This window comes from Myotis daubentonii, chromosome 7 (genome assembly GCF_963259705.1).
Source record: "Myotis daubentonii chromosome 7, mMyoDau2.1, whole genome shotgun sequence".
In the NCBI taxonomy this organism is placed as follows: Eukaryota; Metazoa; Chordata; class Mammalia; order Chiroptera; family Vespertilionidae; genus Myotis; species Myotis daubentonii.
The window spans coordinates 30,502,174-30,526,726 of NC_081846.1; the positions used below are offsets into that span (position 1 = coordinate 30,502,174).

Consider the following 24,553-nt stretch of genomic DNA (forward strand, 5'->3'; position numbering starts at 1 on the left):
AGCTCCAGCTACTTACCTGTTTTTGGTGTCTATATACAAACAAGAGGATTCCTGTGGGCTGCTCTTCCCCTGGCCTCCAGGTCCTGACTAACTGTTTGTGTTCCCTATTCCTGCTGCCACATGTCATGATGGCTGAAAATCACTGTGGGGCTGCAGCAGGAGGGAGACAGTGTCTAAAAACACTCAGAAAATTACTTTCACTTCTCTTTTCCCCATTTGGGTGGAGCCCTCCCAGGGTGAGTTCACTCACTTCTTGCTCAGGGCTTTGCAGCCACAGTGAGCCTTGGCTGGGGAGACTGGAAGGATCAGAGGTCCAGGCAAGACCCAGGGCAGGACGATGGCCAGTGGCAGCAGCGACCTCAGCACCAGGTCAGTCTCTGTCTCCCTTCCTTCAATTTTCTCTCTGGCTGTGCTGATGCTTTAGTGTGTATCATTAGACACTCATCTAAACCTTGACCTCAGTCCTGCTCTACAAGGACACTTATGTGGAATGTAATGAAATACAGGAATACAAGTGGGAAAATTGGATCTTTAAACTGCAGACGGACAGCTACTGGTATGAGTGTAGCTTTCACAACCCAGAGGATTCATCTTACAGCTACTGCTCAACTGGCAGCCCATGAGGACTCAGCTGTCCTTTCTGATGCTTTGAGACAGAGATTTATTTTCTCATGACCTATGAACCTTCTGTTTTCCCTCGGGGCTCCTTTGACTTTTCACCTTGGTCATTTCAATGAGGAAACTTCAGAAAATACAAAATTTGGGGTGCCCCTGGCAGGTGTGGCTCAGTGAATAGAGCATCAGCCTGCAGAATGAAGGGTCTTGGGTTTGATTCCGGTCAAGGGCATATATCTCTGTTGGGTTGCAGGTTTCTCCCAGCCTGGGCCCTGGTCAGGACATGTGAAGGAGGCAATTAATTGATGTGTTTCTCTAAAATTGATGTTTCTCTCTGTCTTTCCCTCTCTCTTACACCCTCACTAAAAATCAATGGAAAAATATCCTTGGGTAAGGATATATAACAAAAACAAAATTCAGAGTTAAAGCATGAAATTTTCAAATCTGGGTGCCTTGGTCTTGTACCTGACCTGGGGACAGGTCAGCTCCAGGCCTATTCCCATCTGTGGCTGAGGGTCTGGGATCTTCCTCTAGGGATCTTGATTGAAGGGAGTAAAAGGAAGAGGAAGGACCAAGAAATGAAAACTAGTGCAGGCTGAGTATTTTCATCTGTGCTTTGAGTTTCTGCTCTGTAATGCATTATACCTCTGACAAGGAAAAGGCCAGAAATACTTTTTCTCTAATAATAGGTCAGAAATAACATTACTTAATATGCTTAATTTTTTAATACAAAAGAATTACATTTTACTTCTTGTCCATAAAGTTTCAAATGATATGCAAGTGTGTAGAGGAGAAAGTCCCCTTGACTTGCCACCCACCTGAAGCTGTCAGTCCTGGCCCTGTTGAGTGTTGTGGGCGCATATCATTTTCTCTGCATTTACACATATAATTGATTTTCCTAAATAATTTTTATCTTGTTTTTAAACAAATGGGATTTTATTGCATTTTCAGTTATTTTAGTATTGAAAATATTAGAGATCTTTTCACTTTAATAAACATTCTGATCTCCCTCATTCTTTTTTAAATATATTTTTTATTGATATCATAGAGGAAGGGAGAGGGAGAGAGAGATAGAAACATCAATGATGACAGAAAATCAATGATCGGCTGCCTCATGCATGACCCACACTGGGGATTGAGACTACAACCCGGGCATGTGCCGGGACTGGCAATTGAACCATGACCTCCTGGTTCATAGGTCAACACTCAACCACTGAGCTATGCTGGCCAGGCTCCCTCATTCTTTTTTATAGCTGTATACTACTCCATGGGATCAATAATCCATAATTTTTAAGCCATTCTCTTCCATTGACAGATACTTAGGTAATTTCGATAAGCTATGATAACAACAAACTTATGTATATCTTTTATGCAGATATACATAAGTTTGTCTGGTGTCAATAACCAAAAAATCAAATTGTTGAGGCAAAGAGTATAAATACTTACTTGTTTATTGATTCTGCTAAGTTGCCTTCTAAGTAACAGAGATTCATTTTGTTAATTTGCATTTTCTGATTACATGGGAGGAGGAACTGTGTTTTGTGGTTATTGACCATTTAAATTGCCTCTGAGGTGAGTTGCTGCATTTTTTCTCGCCAATGTTATCAGTTGAGATTGTCCTTTATTTGATAAGGGAGAATTTGCTAAATATTCTGAAAGTTGCAAGTTTACTCTCCTTTTCTTTTACTTTGTTTTTGGTGACTTCTATTTTATTAAAGATTAAAATTTAAATTACAGAAGTACTAGAGGTCCGGTGCACAGATTCATGCATTGGTGGGGTCCCTAGGCCTGGCCTGCGAGATTGCCCTGAAACCGGTAGTCCGACATCCCCCAAGGAGTCCTGGATTGCGAGAGGGTACAGGCCATTGAAGATACCGGGGCCCAATACTTTTGTTCTAAGTTATAAATTACTTATTCACGGTCTTTAAAAATGGATAGAAGCCTATTCAAATTATCTATTTCTCCTTGTGTGAATTTGGGTTCTTTGTGTATTTCAAAGATTTGGCCTATATTAATTGTTATCAAGTTGGTGGACATAGATTTGTTCATAGATTGCAATATCCTTTTAATATCATGGGATTAGTTGTGATGATCCCACTTTCACTTCTAATATTGGTAATTTGTGCCTTTTCTCTTTTATTTATTAGCCTGTGTAAAATATATCAATTTTATTTATCTTTTTCAAGAACCAGTTTTTGTTTTGTGTATTTTTCTCTGTTGTTTTTCTAGTCCCATTTCACTTATTTCTTCTTTTTTCTTATGTAGTGTGCTGTTTGCTTTTTTTAAAATAACAAAAACAAATTCAGAAAGCAATCAAAATGTGTTCATTCTTACACAAATAATTCTGGCTGGTGCATACTTTTTATGCTAATTTATCAAATCAAGTTTTGCTTCTCTATCTGTGGTTAAATATACATCCCTAAGCAAGTAGAAATGTTAAAATAAGGATTACATCTTGGTGTTTATTTGAAATCAGGATTTTTCCATTCTGAATAGTTTCAGTAAGTGTATGTTATGATAGAATCTCTTTATCTACTTTAACTTAGTCTATGTTCAATTGATAAAATACAACCTTAGTCCTGCTTAAGAGTACATCTTTCATTATACAAGTTAGTAAATAGGATATATCAACAAAAATGTCCAACAATGTAATTAAATAATTGCTACTTGAAATACTTTATACATGAATAATTTAACTCTTTATACTGTTGAAGCCTTGCATTTCAGTATATTCTACAACTTCTGTATCATCACCTGGAATTTACAGGCAGGCATTGAAGATACCTTAGCTGTTACAATAATGTTTATCCCCAAGTTGGATAAGCTACCTCTGAGTAAGCCACATGTAAATGCTAAATATTTAGATGCACGTTCTAAGTACTGTTTTCCTGCAGACATCTGTGTAAGCAGATGGAATTTATTGTTCTGAAGTACATAGATGCCCTGATGATTTGTCCTGAGACTGATGATTTGTTTCTTAAATACTGTAGTCCAAGAAATTTTTCCAAATGAAGTTCATGACCTCTAACTCATACTTGAACCTCATGGTATCATTTGTAAACCTTTGTTCCTTGTCCCACTCGAAACCCCATGTTTTCCAGCTTAGTAATACAGCGTGCATTTTCCACCTTCCCCTGCTCTGCAGACTAGTACACTCCTGACACCATCTCTTTATGGAGAAGCAAAACAGCGCCTCCACCAAATCTCTTTTTTAAATTTCTTTATTGATTAAAGTATTACATAGGTGTCCTTAAATCTTGCTTATTCTTTTTTTTATTATTAAATTGGTTGGAGTGATGGTGGTTAACAATAACATATAGATTTCATGTGTGGATTTCTGTTACAAAATCTGTATATTGCACCATGTGCCCACAACCAAAAGTCAAATCTTCTCCTGTCACCTCATGTTAGGACCCCTTTCTTTCCCTACCCCCTTCCCTCTGGCAATCACCACATTGCAGTTTGTGTTCATAAGTTTCAGTTTTATAACCCACATATGAGTGAAATCAGGTGGGTTTCAGCTTTTTTTTCTGACTTATTTCATTTGGCATAATGTTCTCAAGGTCCATTCATGTTGTCGCAAATGGCACTATTTCATTCTTTCTTATGGCTGAGTAGTATTCCATTGTGTATATGTACCATATCTTCTTTATCCAGTCCTCTGTCATAGGACATTTTGGTTGTTTCCATGTCTTAGCCACTGTGAATAATGCTGCAATGCACATAGGGGTGCATATATCTTTTCAAATAAATGATTTTGAGTTTTTGGGGGTATATACCCAGGAGTGGGGTTTCTAGGTCATATGGTAGCTCTGTTCTTACATTTTTGGGGAATCGCCAGACTTTCCATAGCAGTTGTAGCAGTCTACATTCCCACCTGCAGTGAATGAGGGTTCCCTTTTTTCCACAACCTCTCCAATACTTGTTATTGCTTCTCTTATTGGTAATGGCCATTCTAACATGTGTAAGGTGATATCTCATTGCAGTTTTGATTTGCATTTCCCTAATTGACAGTAAGGTTGAACATCTTTTCATGTATCTATTGGCTCTTTGTATGTCTTTGTATGTCCTCCACCCACTTTTTAATTGGATTGTTTGTTTGGTGTTGAGTTTTATGAGTTCTTTATATATTTTGGAAATTAAAGCTTTGTCAGAGTTACTGTTTGCAAATATCATCTTCCATCTGGTTGGCTGCCTGTTTGTTTTGTTGTCCGTTTCTTTTGCTGTGCAGAAACTCTGATATAGTTCCGTTTATTTATTTTTGCCTTTACCTCCCTGGCCTTTGGGGTCAATTCCATAAAATGTTCTCTACAACCCAGATCCATAAGTTTGGTACCTATATTTTCTTCTATGTACAAGTAATTTATAGTTTTGGGCCTTATGTTTAGGTCTTTGATCCATTTTGAATTAATTTTTGTACTGAGGACAAACTATAAACAGTTTCATTCGTTTGTATGTGGCTTTCCAGTTTTCCACACCACTTATTGAAGAGACTATCTTTACTCCAATGTGCATTTCTGGCTCCTTTGTCAAAAATTATCTGTCCATATACGTGTGGTTTTATAGCTGGGCCCTCTATTCTGTTCCATTAATCTCTGTGTCTGTTTCTCTGCCAATACCATGCTGTTTTGATTATCATAGCTCTGTTGCATAATTTAAGTCAGGTAGCATGATTAAGCTCTGGTTTTTGTCTCCCTTTTGGCTCTGGCTCCCAGGTTCCAGCTAGTGCCTGAGCTATTTGGGATGAGCCTCTGCTCCCTCAGTCCGCAGCCCATCCCTCATTGCTAGGAGACCACCAAGGAATTCACTCGGTTTCCTGAAGACTGATACTGGAGTGTGCCCCATACAAGGGCAAGCCCAGTCCATGGCCACCAAGCCCTCAGGCCCAATGAGAGAGTATTTAACTTATTTATTTCTAATTAATTTTTATTTTCTTTCCTTTCTTCTATTTTAGTTTTAAATTGCTCTTTTTTGTAATCTTCTATTTCTAATTTTCTAAAGAATATATTTCTCATTAGTCACTGCTTTTTCTGCATCACCAAATTTTTATAAAATGTATGTTCATTTTAATTTAGTTCAAAAAATTTAAAAATTCTTTTGAGATTTTTCTTTTACTCATGCTACTTAGAAGTATATTTTTTCAATCGCTAAGTATTTAAGGAGTTTCAGTTATAGCTCTCTGTTATTCATTTCTAGTTTAATTCCCTTCTTGTCTGAGGACATACTCTTCATGATTTCTATTCTTTTTACATGTGTTAAGGTGTATTTTATGACCCAGAAATTGTTCTTATATGGTGAAGGTGAGTTTCCCTGTCATCTTAAGCCTGTGTACTCAACATTGTTGGATGAAGTACTCTATAAATGTCAAATCGATCAGGTTGGTTGATAGTGATGTTCACATCAACTCTATTTTTATTGATTCTTGCCTGCTGGAAGTATAAATTACTAAAAGATGGTGTTGAAGTATCTAACTTTAACAGTGCATTTGTTTGTTTCTACTTGTAATTCTATCAGTTTTTACTGTATATAATTTGATGTCAAGTGTTCAGGTAAATGCATGTTAAGGATTAAGTCTTCTTGGAAAACAGAACCCCTGCTTCATATGAAACCCCCTCTTTCTCCTTCATAATTTTTCTGTTCTGAATCATCTTTGTTTGGAAATAATATGGCTACTTCATCAATCTCTTGATTAGTGTTAGCATGATATCTCTCCATTATTAATATGAGGCTTTCTATTTAAAGGTTCATTATGTTGGCAAGATAGAATTTTTAAATATTTTCTGTCACTTTGATAATCACTGGGTTTTAATTGGAATATTAAGACCATTCATATTGAATGTAAGTATTAATATGTTGAATTAATATCTATCATGTTTGCAACTGTTCTCTATTCATTGTATTTGTTCTTTGATTCTCCCTCACCCCTCTTTTTCTGCCATCTCTGGTTTTAATTTAAAATACTGCATGATTTCATTTTATCTCTTCTATTAACAAATTATGTTTGCTTCTTTTTAAATGTATTTAGTGTTTGCATGGATATTGCAATGCACATTTTAACCCACTTCCCTGCAGCGTAGGTACCTTCTAGCAAAGTATTCCCAATTCATTCCTCCCTTCCTGCATCTTGATGACCATTTTCTCATGGTGTCCTTTCTCCCCAGGATGTCTGAAGAAGAAAAGCGTATCTATGACATTGCTCTCTGCCACTTCAAAACACAGAAAGTCAAAATTTCAAATATAATAAAAGTATCATTTCCTTTCCTTGAACTTCTCCGTGACTATGGATTCATCAGCAATGAAATATATGAAGTAAGTAAGGTTTATTATGTCACAATCTAGTAAACCAGTGCCAAACTAAGTTATATTTTGATATCCTGGAATCAAACATCAGAGCATAACTAGATAACTGAATGGGGACCCTCTCAAGTACTGCTGTAAGTGTTCTTATATGGTCAGAAGGGAGAAGAGAAGCAGGCATTAGTGAAGACAGTTCTGCTCCTAACAGAAGGAACAGTGCTCCGTGGTGTCCCCTATAGTGGGGTGAATAGCACTAGAGATAGGCTGGGTGTGAAGAGGGTGAGCTACATAGATTTATAATGCCTTGTAGGAATTATATACACAATATAGCACAAACTAGTATTAAATGTAATTGTAATGAATGGATAAGTTGAATGATTTCATTTAATTAAATAATAATAATTGTTCAATGAACACCAATTTAAATACTTAGATCTGAAAACATTAAAATCCACAGAGAATTAATGTCTTCTTGGGAAAATTTTGAAAATAGATGCTTGCTATTCTTTCAACAACAGTTTTCAGTTCACAGGTACTTCTAGGCCAAGTCAGTCCTGGGGAAGGGACAAGCGGTGTCCAGTAAACAGAACAGCAGCTCATCACCTGCTAAAACATTTGGCCAGGCTCTGAAAGGGCTACACATCACTTAACTTTAACCCAATTTGTTCTTCATAATTGCTCCTTACTCCATCTAATAGATATTAGAACAAAAAAATTAGATATAAATGGGAATTTTCAAGGAGGATGAATTTAGTTGTTTAACTAGTAGCCATACAAATATAGAGAAATTCTAAAACTGTACATGAGACCATAACTATGTTGTGGAGTTGTAATACATTAACAATAAAATCACTTTCTAGCCAAAACCGGTTTGGCTCAGTGGATAGAGTGTCGGCCTGCAGACTGAAAGGTCCCGGGTTTGATTCCGGTCAAGGGCATGTACCTTGGTTGCGGGCACATCCCCAGTAGGGGGTGTGCAGGAGGCAGCTGATCGACGTTTCTAACTCTCTATTCCTCTCCCTTCCTTTCTGTAAAAAAATCAATAGCATATATTTTTTAAAAATCACTTCCTAGGGCTCTTCTGTAACTTGGAAATCTGTATTTATATTTTCCCAATTCATTATTTTTAAGAAGTCTAAGGAATCTTTTAAAACACCGGGTTCGGAACAGAAAACCATAATTGATGTTCTCAATGAAGTGGAGAAGACATTTAACCTGTCCCTTCTGGAAGCATTGTTCAGCGAGGACATCATGGACACCTACCCTGGTTTAAATGATATTTATAAAACCTTCAAAAAAGGTAAATAAGGCCCTGGCCAGTTTTGCTCAGTAGAGAGTTGACCTATGGACTGAAGTATCAAAGGTTCAATTCCTGGTCAAGGGCACATACATGAATTGCAGGTTCAATCCTAGGTCCCAGTCAACAGGCATGGGGGAAGCAACCAGTGATGTCTCTCCTCCTCCTCCTCCTCCTCCTCCTCCTCCTCCTCCTCCTCCTCTTCCTCATCCTCCCTCCTTCCCACTTCCCCTCTAAAGAAGATAATTAGGTTTATTACCTATTTTTTGATGTCCAGGACCAATTTTTCCCCAGAGGTATATATTGGATGTCTGCCATGTGCCACAGAAAGTGCTAGGCAGTGGGGAGGTAGCAGTAAAGAAAACAGACATATCGTAGCCACTCAAAGCTTATGATAAAATGACTACAGTACAAACACTCACCTGTAGGTCTCCTTAACTAGGAATCTTGACGCAGGACAACCAGAGCCACAGTGGATTCACATTTACTGAGACGGACAAATGACAGGAAATACAACATCTCAAAAGTGCGGCATCAGTTGCTCTTCTTTGTGACACTTAGCAGGGGTCCTCACAGCAGTTCACCAAGTTGACTACAACCTACCTGAAGTGACAGCATAGCTATAGGTGCATGATCCGCCCGGATTTAGCCACACCATGCACAGGGGAGTCATTGTGTCATGTACAACTTTGTAATTATAACTTTCAGAGACCTCACAAAGATACAAGAGTCACCAGGTTGAAGGAAGACAAAAAATGGCTTATAATTCACATCTAGTCCCTCCCAGGCCACATGCAATTCACCTACCTTCAGTCACTGGTCATTTGTAACTCTAAGCTCAAAGTTGGCCTACTAATTCAGAAGAAAGTCCACCTTTATCAGATTTCCAGAGTAATGAACAAGAAAATTAACTCAAGGTCAAATTTGCTCTTGAAGAAAGAGAAATGGTTTTATTAACTCATTCTCCAAAACACGTGTGATTAACAATCAATCACAAAACCGATTGCCAGAAATGTTTTGATACTATGCAAAACTATTAGCTTAACTCTCTACTTTTTCCCTGAGAAGGAATAATTTTATACTTTTTCATTGGTTCTCAGAAAAGATGATATCCTCTAATAATTTTTGTTGACTTGCCTAGAAAACTTTTTATTCTACATGCTTTTGGTCTCAAAAAGATCTCCAGGTAATAATGGAGAATTCAAAAAAATTACTATAATAACTGAGGAATGCTGATGATATGGGAGCAAGATTACAGCATTAAAGAGTCCATGTGTCTGCAGAACAAGGACAAATTAGATTAATTTCAGAGTGAGAAGCAGACTTGCAAGTTGATTCAAAAGGGATAAGAATAAAAAAAAGAGTTTGGAAAGTCTGGCTTCCAAAACTAAGTAATTTGATGTTATTTGTTACACAGTAGACAGACAGTACAGGTTTATTGCACCAGGAGGTATCCTGCCATCAGCCCTTAGGTGTATGGGCTTATTGCTTCCCTCAGTTTCCTCCCTAGACTCTGTAGGATATACACCAAGAATTTTTGGTGTATTACCTTCCTCCATATGTTTGCTGGGTTACCTACATAAAGAGTCTCTGGGCTGGTGCTGTGTTCTTCCCTCTTTGGCAATTCTCCAAACGTAACAGGCATCTTGGTACATTCTTCAGGGTCACAGTATTCACTCCCTGCTTGCAGCTTCAAGGAATATTCCTCTTTGACCTGGAATCTGGGTGCCCCAGGGACCTCTGTCTAGTTGTTCCCATGTCCTCTAATTTGTCTCTTTGGGAAGCACTCATCCTCCCTTACTCAGTTAAGCCAAAACCTTCTCTTGTCCAGCCTCATTTTTAAAGCTTTTTTATACAAATAAAGCTCTATAGCAGTGATGGCGAACCTTTTGAGCTCGGCGTGTCAGCATTTTGAAAAACCCTAACTTAACTCTGGTACCGTGTCACATATAGAAATTTTTTGATATTTGCAACCATAGTAAAACAAAGACTTATATTTTTGATATATATTTTATATATTTAAATGCCATTTAACAAAGAAAAATCAGCCAAAAAAATGAGTTCACGTGTCATAGGTTCACCATCACTGCTCTATAGGATCTTTGTTTTTCTCCCAAGGAAATCCCTCTGGTTTTCCTTACAGTTTGAACAGTTCAGCAAATGCATTTCAAAATAAATAGCATATTATTTATTTTGATATATTTGTTCCTGGTCAGCTGAATATTTTTTACATAAATAATAAGCTCACTACGTTGCCAAAACTTCCTTTTCCTAACATTTCAGTGGCAACTTTCTGTGTGGGAAGCATAAGGGCCCCTTTGTTGGGTATTCTCTGTTCTATCCCAGGGATGAAGAGTCAACTTTACCAACAGGATTGGGACCCACTGAGTACTGAGTGACACAAGCAGTGGAAATTCCTAAATGTGTAATTTGAGATGACAACACTACTCCAAAGTGATCTCTAATTATCTTCTTCTTATACCCTCTCTTCAGTGATACCAAACATAGAACAGTTCCTTAAAAGTGATGGAGAAGAAAATGAGGAGAGGCCTGATATCCAACAGAGCCTTGAACAAGGTGATTGCAAACAGACAGAAACTGATTCTCCTCTGTTAAGAGGAAAGGAGAAAGGAAGGTGGGCCTGAGTCCTGAGTGGAGTTTAGGAATCAGGGAAGACCTGTTGAGGAGCATGGAGAAGTTCAGGAAGGGCTTTTGCTATGAGCATCTGACCAGAGTCTGATCCTGGGGGATGAGCTATGACAAGAGATCATAGGCCCAATAATCAAGACAGAGGAGCAGGAACCCAGTGTATCAGGAAACCAGATTTAAAGACAATACTGACCTGAAAGTAACTCTTATTTACAGAGAGGCCTATAGGAGAAGATCAGTGTGAAGCTGTGAAGGGCTAAGAACTATGGGCCCAAGGTTAACCTCACCAGAAGATATCCTGGATGATGGCAATGGGGTTGATTTAAATGTGGTAGATGCTGTTCAAGAGCAAGAATATTCAAGGAGATGGGCAGTCATATAAGGAGGGAAGAGAGGAAATGGTAAGATGTGTAGGAGGAGATGTGGGTATTTTGAGAGAGGAAGAGAGAAAATGAAAGACATGAGAAAGGGGTAAAGTACACAACGATGGCAACCATATTACTAAGAGCTTATTTATAAACCATTTACTCTGGCAGTTGAGGGCTTAGTATGCATAGCTGCCCTTAGGGGGAAGTATCATTTTCTGTCCATTTACAAAAAGGAGACTGAAATCTTGAGGGACCATGTATGTAGTTGACCTGGAGTCAAATGAGGATGAACTCAGGCTTTCTGAAATCAAAGCCTGTGTTCTTAACCCTGCACACACCTAGATAATCTCATAGAAAAGACAGAAAATTGAGTCAAAAGTAGTGAAATATGTGCAGAGAGAAAGATAAAAAAAAAAAAAGAATACCAGGAGCTGGAGAAAGTACAGGAGCATCAGATACTGAACCTCATAAAAAGGCCAAGAAGACAGAGAAACAGACATTCGGAGAAAGGATGTGGTGTGAAGGGATTGGGGACAAGGAGACATGACTTTGTAGGAGGTAAGGGAAGCCCACCAATCAAAGGAAGTTTTAAGGACAAAAACAAGTTCCCCATAGCTATGGGTGACAAGAAAAACTATTTGCTCATTAATTATCTCAGTGAGATGGCAAGACTGAGGTTAGGTGACAGCTGATGGCAAGTGTCGGGTAGATCTTCAGGTCCAGATGGGCTCTGTGTTGATACCTGGGGGGAGGGGATCTTCAAGTCCTACTTTATAATAATTAATTGGTGATTAAGGGAGAATGTCACAGCCCATACTTTAATTTCTGAAATAAACTTCTAATTTTTTCCAAGAACTGGTGACAGCTCATATCAAAGTCTGGCAGTGGCAGAACCCAGTGCATCAAATAACAGTGGTCTGTTCCTGTTGACTGTTCTGTGATCCCTTGCTGTTCTTGTCCCATATGGCAGGTGCTGTGGTGGGAGTGCTGCTTCATTTTAGTACTAATTGCCCAGAACAGTCAGTCTTTGCTTCCTCAATTTCTCCAAAGATTTAGATAAGAGTCTTCATTTTTCTGGTTGCCTGGGATAGATTTTCCTTCCATACTCCTTAAGTGCACTTGCTGCCAGCTCCTACCAGCCTGGGCCTGGACCTATTGCCCATGTACCTGGCTTCAATTTTCTGTCTCTGTCTTGCTTGAAACTGGCTGCAACCTTGCTTTGACATCACGTCCAATGCTGGCCAGAACTGCAGCAAAGGTGGTGAGGTAAGGGTCATGAGTGTGTTCCCCCTGGGCCAGGGTCTCTCACCTGTTGGGTCCCTCACACAGGACCATCAACAAACCTCTCCCATCTTCTCTGGGGCACAGGCCTGCAGCTGCTCTAAAAACACCATGGAAGGCGTTATTGTGTAGCTTTCACTGGGATGTGTTATTTAATAAAAGATGTTCTAGCCCTACCCAGTTTGGCTCAGTGGATAAAGTGTCAGCCTGCAGACCAAAGGATCCAGGATTTGATTCCAGTCAAAAGCACATACTTGGTTGCAGGCTCCTCCCTGGCCTGGGCCCTGGTCAGGACTCGTGAAGGAGGCAACCAATTGATCTCTTCCTCTCACATCAGTATTTCTCTCTGTCTTACCCTCTCTCTCCCACTCTCCCTAAAAATCAATGGAAAAATATCCTTGGGTGAGGATTAACAAAAACAGAAAGAAAAAAAGAAATGATGTCCTAAATGAGTAATATATTTTTATAAAAGAAAAAAATCTTTCACAATGATTTTGAAAGCATCTTTATATGTTTAGCAAATCACACTTAGTAAAAAAAAAATTAACATTTAAGAATATGAAACATATAACAAGCATCAGTCCCTATTCTTAGCCATTCATCTATAAGTGCAGCTGATGTGATCAGGAATGTTGAGAGGAAGGAATCATGATGAACAATTTACAGAGATGGGATTCAGTGTGTGTGTGTGTGTGTGTGTGTGTGTGTGTGTGTGTGTGAAGGGTATAGTGTGTGGGGAGAGGGGGTAATGACATTATAACCCAAATTATGCAATAAACTAACAATAAATGTATCTAAGAGTCTGACCCAGCAGGGATGGTTGACTGTGACATGAACCAGTGAGGGAAGGGCTATGTCACATTCACCATCCAAGAGGAGACTCCAAGGAACAATGGATGTGGCACAAAATATGCAGCCTTGATTCTATATTAAAATTTTTGGAATTAATTTTTAAATCCTCTTTACATAAGTTACTTTGCATAGAAAAATAGTAATAAATGAAAAAGTCTGAACTGCACTGAAAAAGTATTTATTCACACACTATTGAGGTTGGTGGAAACAGAGTGGATGGGTCGATGGAATCAATAATGAGCAGAGGAGGTTCACCATAGGGAAGGGGGGTGCACTGGTCCTGGGTGGTTTACTCAAGGACTCATTTCCTATCATTCCTGTTCTGCTCTGCCCTCTATCCCTGGCCACAGATCCCTGCAGCATTGCTTGCCAGCTCCCTTGCTACTGCTTCCTGGTAGATTCCTAACCTGGGAAACACAAGCAAAGAGTGGACAGTGGGAGCAAGGGAAAAGCATGGTATTTCCCCATCAGCAGAACTTTAAAAATGATGGGAATGCTCAAGATGGAGAAAAGATAAATAAAAAATTGATTAGAAGAGACATTCATGGGTCACAGAAATTGTAAAGAAACAGAATAGAATAGGACAAAGTAGGAAACATAACAGATAATCAATAAACTGGAAAATCAGATGGGGTACTAAGGGCCACGACCAGAGGGAGATAGGGAGACCCTGGGACCCATGTAAACAGGAGCTCACTCCCTGCCCTACACACCTACAGTGCTTCACCCTAGGCCTTGCTGGGCCTGGGTAGGCATGATAAAATAATGTAGAAAATAAAGTATAAAGAGAGAAAAATACAGAGGGAAATGGATATCATAAATAGAAAATATGGGGGAGACACAAAGAGAACTATGTCAAGAATGAGTAAGAGACAATGAATGAGGAACTGGTAGAGAGTAGAGTAGGTAGAGAGGACCAGGCATTGTCTGGTTTGAGGAGACACCACAAAGAAGGCAAAAGGGGTGATCCTAACTCCATTGAGGAGGTAAGATGTCCACAAAATAAAAATGGCCCTGAAATTCACTCAGATAAAAATGGGCCTCTCCTATGAGAAGTAGAAACAAAAACAAAAACCCACAGTTAAGAGAGGCCCCCCAAAAGACAGAGTTGAGCAGCAGGAAAGGACAGGGGTGGAAGAGCTTTCCTCTGCAGTGGACTTACAGAGAAAAGAGCTTGTTGGTTGTAGTGAGGATGCTCATTCTATTATGAGAGACAAGTGGATTCTTCATTTATTACAAAATTGGAGCTACCCCACCATGGAAACCAAATTCATTTCTGCTCTGAACACCTGATGTATATAAAGAATGAAAAAACATTTTTTTTTTAATTCATGAGTTGAATGGGAAGCCCAAGAAAGAAGTGACTGTGACCAGACTTCTGACAGTATAGGTAAGACTGACTGAAAGAATGTGTGAAGTGAATCCTGGTCCCAGGCAAGGGTCTGGGACGAGTTATCAGGACCTAGGGATACAGTTCTGGTGGCCTTGTTTAGAGGTAAAAAGGGGAGGTAACCAGTGCCTTAAGTAGTGTGCTCAGGATGGGATACTAAGGGCACAACCAGAGAAAAATGTCCCCAGTAGTTGAAAAAATAAACAAAAGAAAAAATGGTTGGTTTAATGTCAGAGAGACTATTTCTATGCAAGAGAAGAAAGTGACGGTTGTAGAAGAAAAGAAAGAAAAATAAAGAGTCAAGATATTCATTAGAAGAGAGAAAAATCATGCAGAACAGGAGAGATATAAAGACATACCATCACCAGACATAACTAGTGAAAATTATTTCACCCAATAGAAAAGTGAAGAAGTAAAATGAGAATGAAAGAAGAGGTAGAATGAAGGTGAGGATCAGAAATAGACTGAGGATGGAGAGAGGGAATAGAGTGAGGGTGGGGGGAAAAAGTGTGCTGTAGGATGGGCAAAGCTGCCCTCTGCAAATGAACTTCTCCACCTTCTGGGTAGGATCGAGGAACCTGCAGGTCACACACATTCGGGCACAGACCAGGGGGACCTGAGTTAACTTAGCTTCTAGATCTCCCTAGTGCTATCATGAAGGGGTTTCCTGTAAGTGGGCTCCCTAGCCCTACCCTGAGACACTAAAGGGTTTTTCTTCTCTGTGCAGAGGTCGACAGTGAGGACTCCAGAGAATCCAGTGATGGAGATGAGCCCTCCGAAGCTTTGTAGACAAAAGGGGCCACATGCGAACCTGAAAAGCTCAGGGAAGGCCTGCATGGCAGTCTTGCAAACTCAGAGACCTAAAGGAACCACAAAGGATGGTCTGAATTAAACTTTAACTAAAAGCAGTTATGGTGGGTAGTTATATCCTAGGCCGGTATCTTCACTGACAAGGTCTGTGAGCCTTAACTGAGCCTATCTGTCTTTTTGCATCTATAATAACCTAGCCTTTGAAATGTCTAGGTAACTTGTAACTTTCCGTGGGGCACAACCTAATGTGCTGGGCACCAGGACAGATACCACAAATTCCTTCATTATCATGTTAATTGTTCCTGCCTAAGTATGTGTCCATCATTTTACTTTTTATCCAATCCCAGGGGTTTCCCCAGCTTTGCTTTCTCCCACCTCTCTAGTCTATCACCAATGGATTTCATGTAACCCACCTATGTCCCTTTCCTTTGATTGCAATGTATAAATACAGATGTAACCCACAAATCTCTGGAGCATTATCTCAATTCGTTGAGGTTCTGCTTCCCGGCATATGTCGACAGTTTGGCTCAAATAAACTCACAAAAATTCTTTACAGGTTTCAATGGTTTTTATGTTAACAGCTTCCACCTCAGCATTGAAAAGGAAAATTGGTAAGGAGGTGAAAAGCTCAAGGCTTGGTCTGTGGGAACCTGAGTTAAGAGCTACTGTTTCCTGAGGCATCAATTCTGAGATTATTCTGTACCATGGACCCAGTTTATCCTGGAATCCCATTCATTGCATTTTACTTGACTGTTTGAAATGTGCAGGGTAATAAGAAATTATTGAGTAGGAAACTGGTCTTGCAAGGTGTGTCAGGCCATAAAAACTGTGAACAATGCCCTGCTCTGGGGGAGGGGGGCGATTATCACTGGACCTAGGACAGATCATTGGATATGGCCTGGGGACCCCCAACACCTGGGGGCCTTCCTGTAAGCCCACAAAAAGGGGTAGAACTACAGTGGGGCCTTGACTTACGAGTATAATTCGTTCTGTAGGTCATAACTCAAATTACTCGTATGTCAAATCAATTTTCACCATTACAATGAATTGAATGCTGGGCTGATGTTGTGGCATTCACTGTGATGGTCGCTGCACCAACTAGCAGTGAGGTATCTGATGCTGGTTCATAACCCGAATTTTAGCTCGCAACTCAAAGCTAAAAAATTGGCCGAGAGATGGCTCGTATCTCAAAAAACTAGTTAGTCGGGACACTCGTAAGTCAAGGCCCCACTGTATATCTGCAAGACAATGACCCCAGAAGGTTATAAAAAGTGAAGCCCTCTGCATGTTACTTCACTCTGATATGGAAATTATTCTTGGAGTCCACTAGTGTTAACAAACAGGGTCCCTCCCTTTCTCTAGGAAGTGTACTTGGTATTTCTTTGATCTTCTGCAACATTATAATATTTATATTTTTGAAGATGAAGCTATTTATTGATGGGTACTATAAATATATGCATTTAAATAGTGATTATATAGTAGAAATAGGCTAGTAATGAGTTTGTTTTAAAATTAACTAATTCTGGCCGAAACCGGTTTGGCTCAGTGGATAGAGCGTCGGCCTGCGGACTGAAAGGTCCCAGGTTCGATTCCGGTCAAGGGCATGTACCTGGGTTGCGGGCACATCCCCGGTGGGGGATGTGCAGGAGGCGGCTGATCGATGTTTCTCTCTCATCGATGTTTCTGACTCTCTATCTCTCTCCCTTCCTCTCTGTAAAAAATTAATAAAAATATATTTAAAAAATTAACTAATTCTGACTATAAAGTGTTGGATTTAGACAATTATTTCTAAAGAGAAGAGAAAGCTAAATATTTCCTTATTAGGAGTTCATATTGTTGCTGGGGTCCAGCCCCAGCAGGTCCAGGGGTCCCCAAAGGTGTGGACAAAGTCGGCGAAGAAGGAATGACACGGAGACAGCATTCAGTTGATCAGCAGCCTAGCCAGGATCTCCAGTGAAGTTCTGGTTAGGCTCTCCAGCCAGGTTCTGTGTCCATGTTCTCTTGCTAGGTTCTCCAGCCAGGTTCTTCAGGTTCTCCAGCCAGGTTCTGTAGCCATGTTCCCTCGCTAGGTTCTCCAGCCAGGTTCTGTCCAGGTTCTCCAGCCATGTTCGGTCGCCAGGTTCTGTAGCCAGGTTCTTCAGCCAGGTTCTGTCTAGGTTCTCCAGTGGAGTTCTGTAGCCAGGTTCTGTCCAGGATCTTTTGCCATGTTCTCTCGCTAGGTTCTGTCTCTAGGTTCTATGTTCTGTTGTCTTGTTACATCTGTATTTATACCAGTTGATTCCAATCCTATCAATCTCTATTCCAAATGTTAGGGTGTTTCTTATCTCCATTCCAGGGAGTAAAGATTATGTAGCTTAAGCATGATTGTTTGTAGTTAAAGTGATTAACTACCTGCCTGGCACTTAGTTAAGGGGTTTTATCCTCTCCCTAACTTCAGGGAAAAATCCCTACCTGGAAAAACAACCTTTCTCTCGGAGAGGTGACCTTGGTTAAAACATATAGCGCTAAGGGGAACAAACATATTAAGAACAGTATGCTATATACGCCAGGTCCCTTGAAACATGTGCTGTGCAGATGTTTCTTTCCTGCAGCGACTGTGTCAAGTAGCAAGGATGGATCGGCTTCCGGCATATTGTCATTTGATCACAAACTTTGAATAGTGTCAAGGACCAATTCCTTCAGCTCTCCAGTGTTAGTAGAAATGGATAAGGGGTTTTGACACCCAAAGTGTTGTTTTTTAGAGAATGTACATTCTGACTAGTTTGGGCAAAGTGCTCTGAAAGGTGGTTCTGAAACTGATCTATGGCTCAGACACAAGAAATTATTTCTCAGCCTTGCAAACAGTTCAAGGTACATCAGGGAGGAAAGAAGACTCTCTACCTTCAACACAGATTTTTAAGGTCTCCACATAGGGAAAAAAAAAAAACCAGATGAAGAAAGTGTGAAATGACAATAGAAGGGGGAAGAGGAAGAGGAAGAAGAGAGAGGAAGTAATATTCAAGCAGAGCAGTGACTTGTCTCTGCTCTAGGGACAGAAAATGGTGCATCACTAATCCACCAGGTGACTCAGAAGGACAGACCAGGTGGCCTGGATGTAGACCATGATTTGCATGGGTGTTCAAGATTTTTCCAAGTTTTCTCATTAGTAAATTTCCTGTAGGGTTTGTTCCTTGGCCACTCACTGAGTCTCACAAAGCATTTTATCTCTTTGTGCAGTGATCAATATTCTGGACTCTTTAGAATCAAGTGAGGAAGGAGCAATCCAAGAAGCCCTCTGCATACAATGCTAACAAGATATTAAGATTGCAGTCCTGAATGATAAGTATCCAGCATCAAAATTTAGAGCTTCATTTTCCTCATGAATCTTTTCTGAGCATCTTCCATGTCTTCATTCTATTACTTCTAGGAAACTGTTTACCTGAAAATAAAATGCTTTACTAAGTGAGAGGCAACAAGCATGTATTTGAGGTCAAAGTATTCAGGAAAGCACTTACTCAAGCAGAAGTGTAAATAGTGTTCCAATGAGGAGACAAACTCCAGGGATATTTATGAGAAAGGGAAGGGGAATATTTACATCAATAGAAGGAAGGCATTTCTATTGGTGAAGATGAGGTAATATAGTGATGCTAATTCTAAGCAATGTTTTAATTTTCAGCTCGGTAGTCATCAGTCCCAAAGTCATGTCTGCTTTCTTGTTAAAATTGAAAACAATTCTTTGGGACATAATGTCACTGTGGGTGCAGTCCCAAGGGTATTTTGCCCTGTTTTAACAGTGTCAATGTTTGAGGCATAAGACATGCAATGCAGTTCTTCTGGGATGAGAGCTCCAACTCCATTTTATTTTATTTTATTTTCAAATTACCAAAAATTGTGTTTATTTGGGAATAGCAGAGAAACTGCTATTTGGGGTAGGCAGATTGTAGCAAGCTAAAGGCTAGCCCACTGAGGTTTTGGGGCAGGCATTATTTATGGGCAGGAAGTACAAAGAGGGGGTAGGGAGTTCAGCTAGAATCCAAGCAGTAAGATCATTGGCTGCAGAATGGGGAGAAATTCTTGGTTGATTTTATCAGTTGTGTGGTAAGTTTTGGTTTTCTGTCAATAAAGCATTTACCAGAAATCAGTCTTTCAGTCCTTAAGTTTCATTTTACTGAGGATGCATGCATGAGATTCTTTAATTGATATCCTGTTTCTTAGGTTCCATTTTAGGTTGAAATACTTTTATTTTTTTAAGTTAAATCTTTATTGTTCAGATTATTACAGTTCCTCTTTTTTCCGCCCATAGCTCCCCTCCACCCGGTTCCCACCCCACCCTCTGCCCTTACTCCTCCTCCCCCCCGTTTCACTGTCCACATCCATACGTGTACAATTTTTGTTCAGTCTCTTCCCGCACCTCCCACACCCCTTTCACCAATGCGAATAGTCAGTCCACTCCCTTTCTATGCCCCTGATTCTATTATATCTTCTTTTTTTAAAATATATTTTTTATTGATTAGATATTACATATGTGTCCTTATCCCCACGTTACCCCCTCCCCCCCCACCCCCACCCCCTCATGCCCTCACCCTCCCCGTTGTCAGTGTCCATTGGTTAGGCTTATATGCTTGCATATAAGTCCTTTGGTTGATCTTTCTCCCTTACCCCCACCCTCCCCTACCTTCCCTCCAAGGCCCGACAGTCCAATCAATGCCTCTCCGTCTCTGGATCAGTCCTTGTTCATCAGTTTATGTTGTTCATTATATTCCACAAATGAGTGAGATCCTGTGGTATTTATCCTTCTCTAACTGGTTTATTTCATTTAGCATAATGCTCTCCAGTTCCATCCATGCTGTGGCAAATGGTAAGAACTCTTTTTTTTTTTTTTTTTTTAACCACAGATCCTCATGCATTAAGAACCACATGTGTGAGACTAAATCTCGACTCAGATTGCAGGCTTTGCACACTAGATTCAACCAAAGAATTGAAAACTAACTTTGTCTGAAACCCACCCTACATAAAATTTTGATTTAATCATTCTGAGTTATGACTTGGACATTAGAATTGTTAAAATGTCTCCAGATGATTTTTGATACATAAGTTACTCATTCTATGACTTAAGGAGAATACCAATGCCTGTTTCTCAAACCAGACCAATTGATTCAGCACCTATGATGTTGGGACCAGGAATTTAGTATTTTATATACTCGGCTCAGACAATTCAAATGTGCAGCCAAGCTAAGAGACAAAGAGCCAAAGGGAAAAGGCCCTAGACTTAATTACAGATGGGGATACAAGATTCTTGTGCACTGTTTACATTTGTTATTTCCTTGATCTTCTGGGAAGTAGGTCATCAATTTCTGGAGAACAGTGATGGTAATCTGTGAGTCCCTACAGTGAGGAGAAAGACAATGGCCTCAGGACTCCATGTTAGACTCAGTCTCAATCTCCATTAAGTACATGATTCAGGATTCTCTGGAACACTAAATGGGAGCTGTTGACAAAATGTTCCTTGAGCTTTGCACTTTCTCATTTATGGCCATTTTTAAAAGAAATGACAAGAATTCTGATTCCCCCAAGATAAAATTTTTTACCCTAAATCCCAGAGTGACTTTTCATCTTTTATTAGTTTCTGCATGAAGAGAAATAACATAGCTGTTTTGAAAATTACTTTGCCCATTTGTTTAAAGATGAACATTTCTGATCTTTGTGTGTTGCTAACCAAGATATAATACAAACTTTGAAAAACAAACCACTTTTCTCTATGTATTAATGTGAAACCATTCATTAGGGTCTTAGCATCCGTGGATTCTACAGATACAATGGAACTAACAAAATAAGCTTAATAGTTACTGTGAAAAGGAGTGGGAAATAGTAGGATTTGGAATACAAGAGTATAGACCCAGGATGTATTCTCAGGTTTGTGGTCAAAGGTGAATGTTTTATGAAATGGAAGCACCAGGAAAGAAGAGGTAGTGGGTGTGGGGACAGGATAATACATTGTTTTGCCTGGATGAGTTTGGGGTGTGCTTTAAGGGCCCAGGAGGAGATACTGGGTGAGCATAGGGATGTGCACAAATGCAAAAGACAGGCTGGACATTTGGGAGCTGGAGACATAGCGATGTAACTGCAACTTTGAGAGTCATTTAATCATTTGGATCTAACCAAATAGCCAAATATTGAAATCTATGGTGTAATTTCTAAATGTTAGAGGAGGAAAAGGACAGGAAAGAAAACAGATACAGCAGTGAAGCTGATGGAATAAATCCAGGAGAGTGATGGTACTGACCACACGTGTTTGGAGAAAGGAGAAATGGTCATGGCAGAGAAAGGTGGACACTATCATCCTTACCTCTTCCTGCTCCTGAATGGACCACATTCCTTCCACCCATCACTCATCAATGGGGGGCCAGTCCCCAAGCCAGTCTCATTTGTGTCACTCAGATGGTCACAAGAGGGTAGGAATTTCTCCAATAGACAATGGAATAGACAGGATGTTTCTATCTGGGTTAGAATAACCCCCAAGGTATTCTCAAACTGCCTGGATTCTCTCAGAAGGCAGAATCAGGTAAGCAACCAGGAGCAAATATAGTTCCTAATAGTTCCTGATTCATATGTAAGTGCTGATTCTCATTTAAAAGAAAGAATAAGGTAGTTTTCTATTTTAATCATCTTCTTTTCACCCCATTGATAAAGAAGGGATGTAACAGACAGTTTGGAGGACAGCAAGTAATGGCATGTGTCACTGGACAGGTGGATTGACAGGTGTGTATGAGTTACATATACGCCCAGATGCAGGCCTCTCCAAGGTTGCCCTCATGAACAGAGGCAGCAACCACAGGCTGTGGGGGTGAGGTGGCACCCTGATTTTCCTGGGAGGTTTGAGCAATTCTGTGGGTGGCAGGACACTGAAACCTATTATTCCAGGATGGGCAGGATACACAGCAAGCTCCCCTGGAAAAGGTCCCACAGCTAAACAATGCTCCTTGCCAGGGGACCATGTGTAAACCTGTTTATCCTGGAATATCAGGTTTCACTGCCCTGTCAGCCACAGAAGCTCTGGTTTTACAGCAAAACCTTTCCTAATAACAAAGGCCACTCCTCCTGAACTTCACCACAGACCAAGGGTTTTTTTTCTGAAACCTCCATTCCATGTAGTTGGTTCACAGCTCAGGGAGAAACACACAACTGTCCGTGCAGGCTCTTACAAAGGCAATGAGTTCCAGATTCCCACAACGCTGGTCTTCAGGGTCTCACTGGGGATACAGACATTGTTTTATCTTCCAGCTGGAAAATGCAGAGAAATGCAAGATCTGTGGAGATGAAGGAAAGCTCTTCAACTGCAGCTGGTGTTTCAGCTTCTTCCATGAGGACTGTCACATCCCTCCTGTGGAATCTAAGAGGTTTGTGAGATGCACACCCCTCTCCTTCTATGGACCTTCTTCCTGCCATGCACACTCCCAATACAGTCTCTTTTTGTGTTTTGATGGGGAAAGAGCAGGATGAGGGGTACAGGATCCAGAGGTATGATGCCGGGAACTGTTTAAAGATAGTCAACAGGAGGGTAATGTTCACCCTCTTTCTCCAGGGAGGTTGAGACTGGTGGCTGGGTCCTTTGCCTACATACCACTACTGTTCTTTCCAGAACTTTCCCACCTCAGACTCCTGTTCACAGGAGCGCAAATACCAGTTATTTGTGTTCTGTGCTTATTCTGAAAAGGCAGGAAACAAGGACACTTTTCTTCATGTTGCCATGTTCTCAACAGGGTAATAGAGGCACAAGGCCCCCAGGAATTAAGGCCCACTCTCTGACAATCTGGCTTGGTGGCCAGGGCTCCTTGTGCTCCCAGCAGCTCTTAAAGGGAAAGGGGAGCCCATCACTCACCCAGACACTATCATTCACCCAATAAACTGCTGCTGCTACTCTAAAGAGCAGGGTTTTCACATGAGAGTCCTGGAGAATCTGGGAGGTGATCCCGCATTCCCTGGTTGTGCCCATCAGCCATTCCTGAAAGGAGGTCAGTGTCAGCCATGGGAACAGAGGTGTTTCTGGGGCTTGCCTTGCTAAACTACAGGTTCCATTGGAAATGTACATTCTGCACAATACAAGTGTCTTCAAGAAGTCAGCAGTGTTATAGTGAATCTGAAGTCTGGAGAGACAGATGGGGCCGGAAGAGAAGTCAGTGAGTTGAATTTAACCCAAGACATCTCCTTTCAGCTCACATAAGAAAAGTCATAGGTGAAGGCAAGGGTTTCAAAGGGTGTCTTCTCTTCTGACCATGCCTCAACCATGCTGAAAACTCACCAGAACCTGCTTATGGGAATAGAAAAAGAAGAAAAAAAAGAAAGAAAAAACTTAGCTATTCCATGTTAGGAGCAATCCCTGTTCGGGGAAACTTCCAGAAGATTACTGTCGTCATGCATCTGTCTGGGCATGCATATGGGCTCATTCTTTCCAAGCTGCTTTTCATTCATAGTCTCCTTCTTTTGCAGAAATGTGAATTCCTACTCCTAAAGGTCTATTACCATTTAGAGAGCAAAATTTTTCTGAATATTCCACACGAACATTATGTGAGTAACAACAAACCATGATTACAAGCTTCAGTAATGTTACCCACCTTGACATGTTCACTGTAGGATCTGTGATATGAAGCCCATGGGAGGGAGAGCATGCAAGCTGTCTTTTCATTTACCTTGTATTTCTTCTGGATTTTATGGGAATCTACAGAAGGCAGACATTGACCTGTGTCTGTAATGCTCCTATTGGTATATTTTTCCCCAGGTTCAAAAGGCTTCTCAATGCCTAGAGGAACTTAGGACATTGGACGAAATCAAGAAGAGTTTAATTGAGAGATGTTACCTCCAAGTGGAGGAGTTTGTGTTGGACATGGATCGAATTTTTGAGGACCCCAGGATAATTGGCTCTCCCTGCTTCCATTTCATTTTCTTTCCATTAAGTCACTCTGCCAACATTTCCTGGTGCTAGGAAATTTTAGAGTTTCCCTCATCCTATGGCAAGCC

General features: G+C 40.4%; 1 protein-coding gene and 1 pseudogene across 1 annotated transcript; one reads left to right on the forward strand and one right to left on the reverse strand.

The window, feature by feature from the left end:
- Window positions 1-232: 232 nt before the first annotated feature.
- LOC132238820 (nuclear body protein SP140-like protein) lies at window positions 233-24,553 on the forward strand. Its single transcript, XM_059704864.1, is given in 11 exon segments — window positions 233-369; window positions 6,777-6,924; window positions 8,044-8,212; window positions 10,703-10,786; window positions 15,477-15,534; window positions 22,088-22,100; window positions 22,691-22,935; window positions 23,608-23,678; window positions 23,681-23,715; window positions 24,026-24,103; window positions 24,315-24,553. Coding segments are annotated over 11 exon segments (1,137 nt in total). The 5' UTR covers window positions 233-337; the 3' UTR covers window positions 24,519-24,553.
- On the reverse strand, window positions 3,271-6,554 carry LOC132238757 (trafficking protein particle complex subunit 6B-like; annotated as a pseudogene).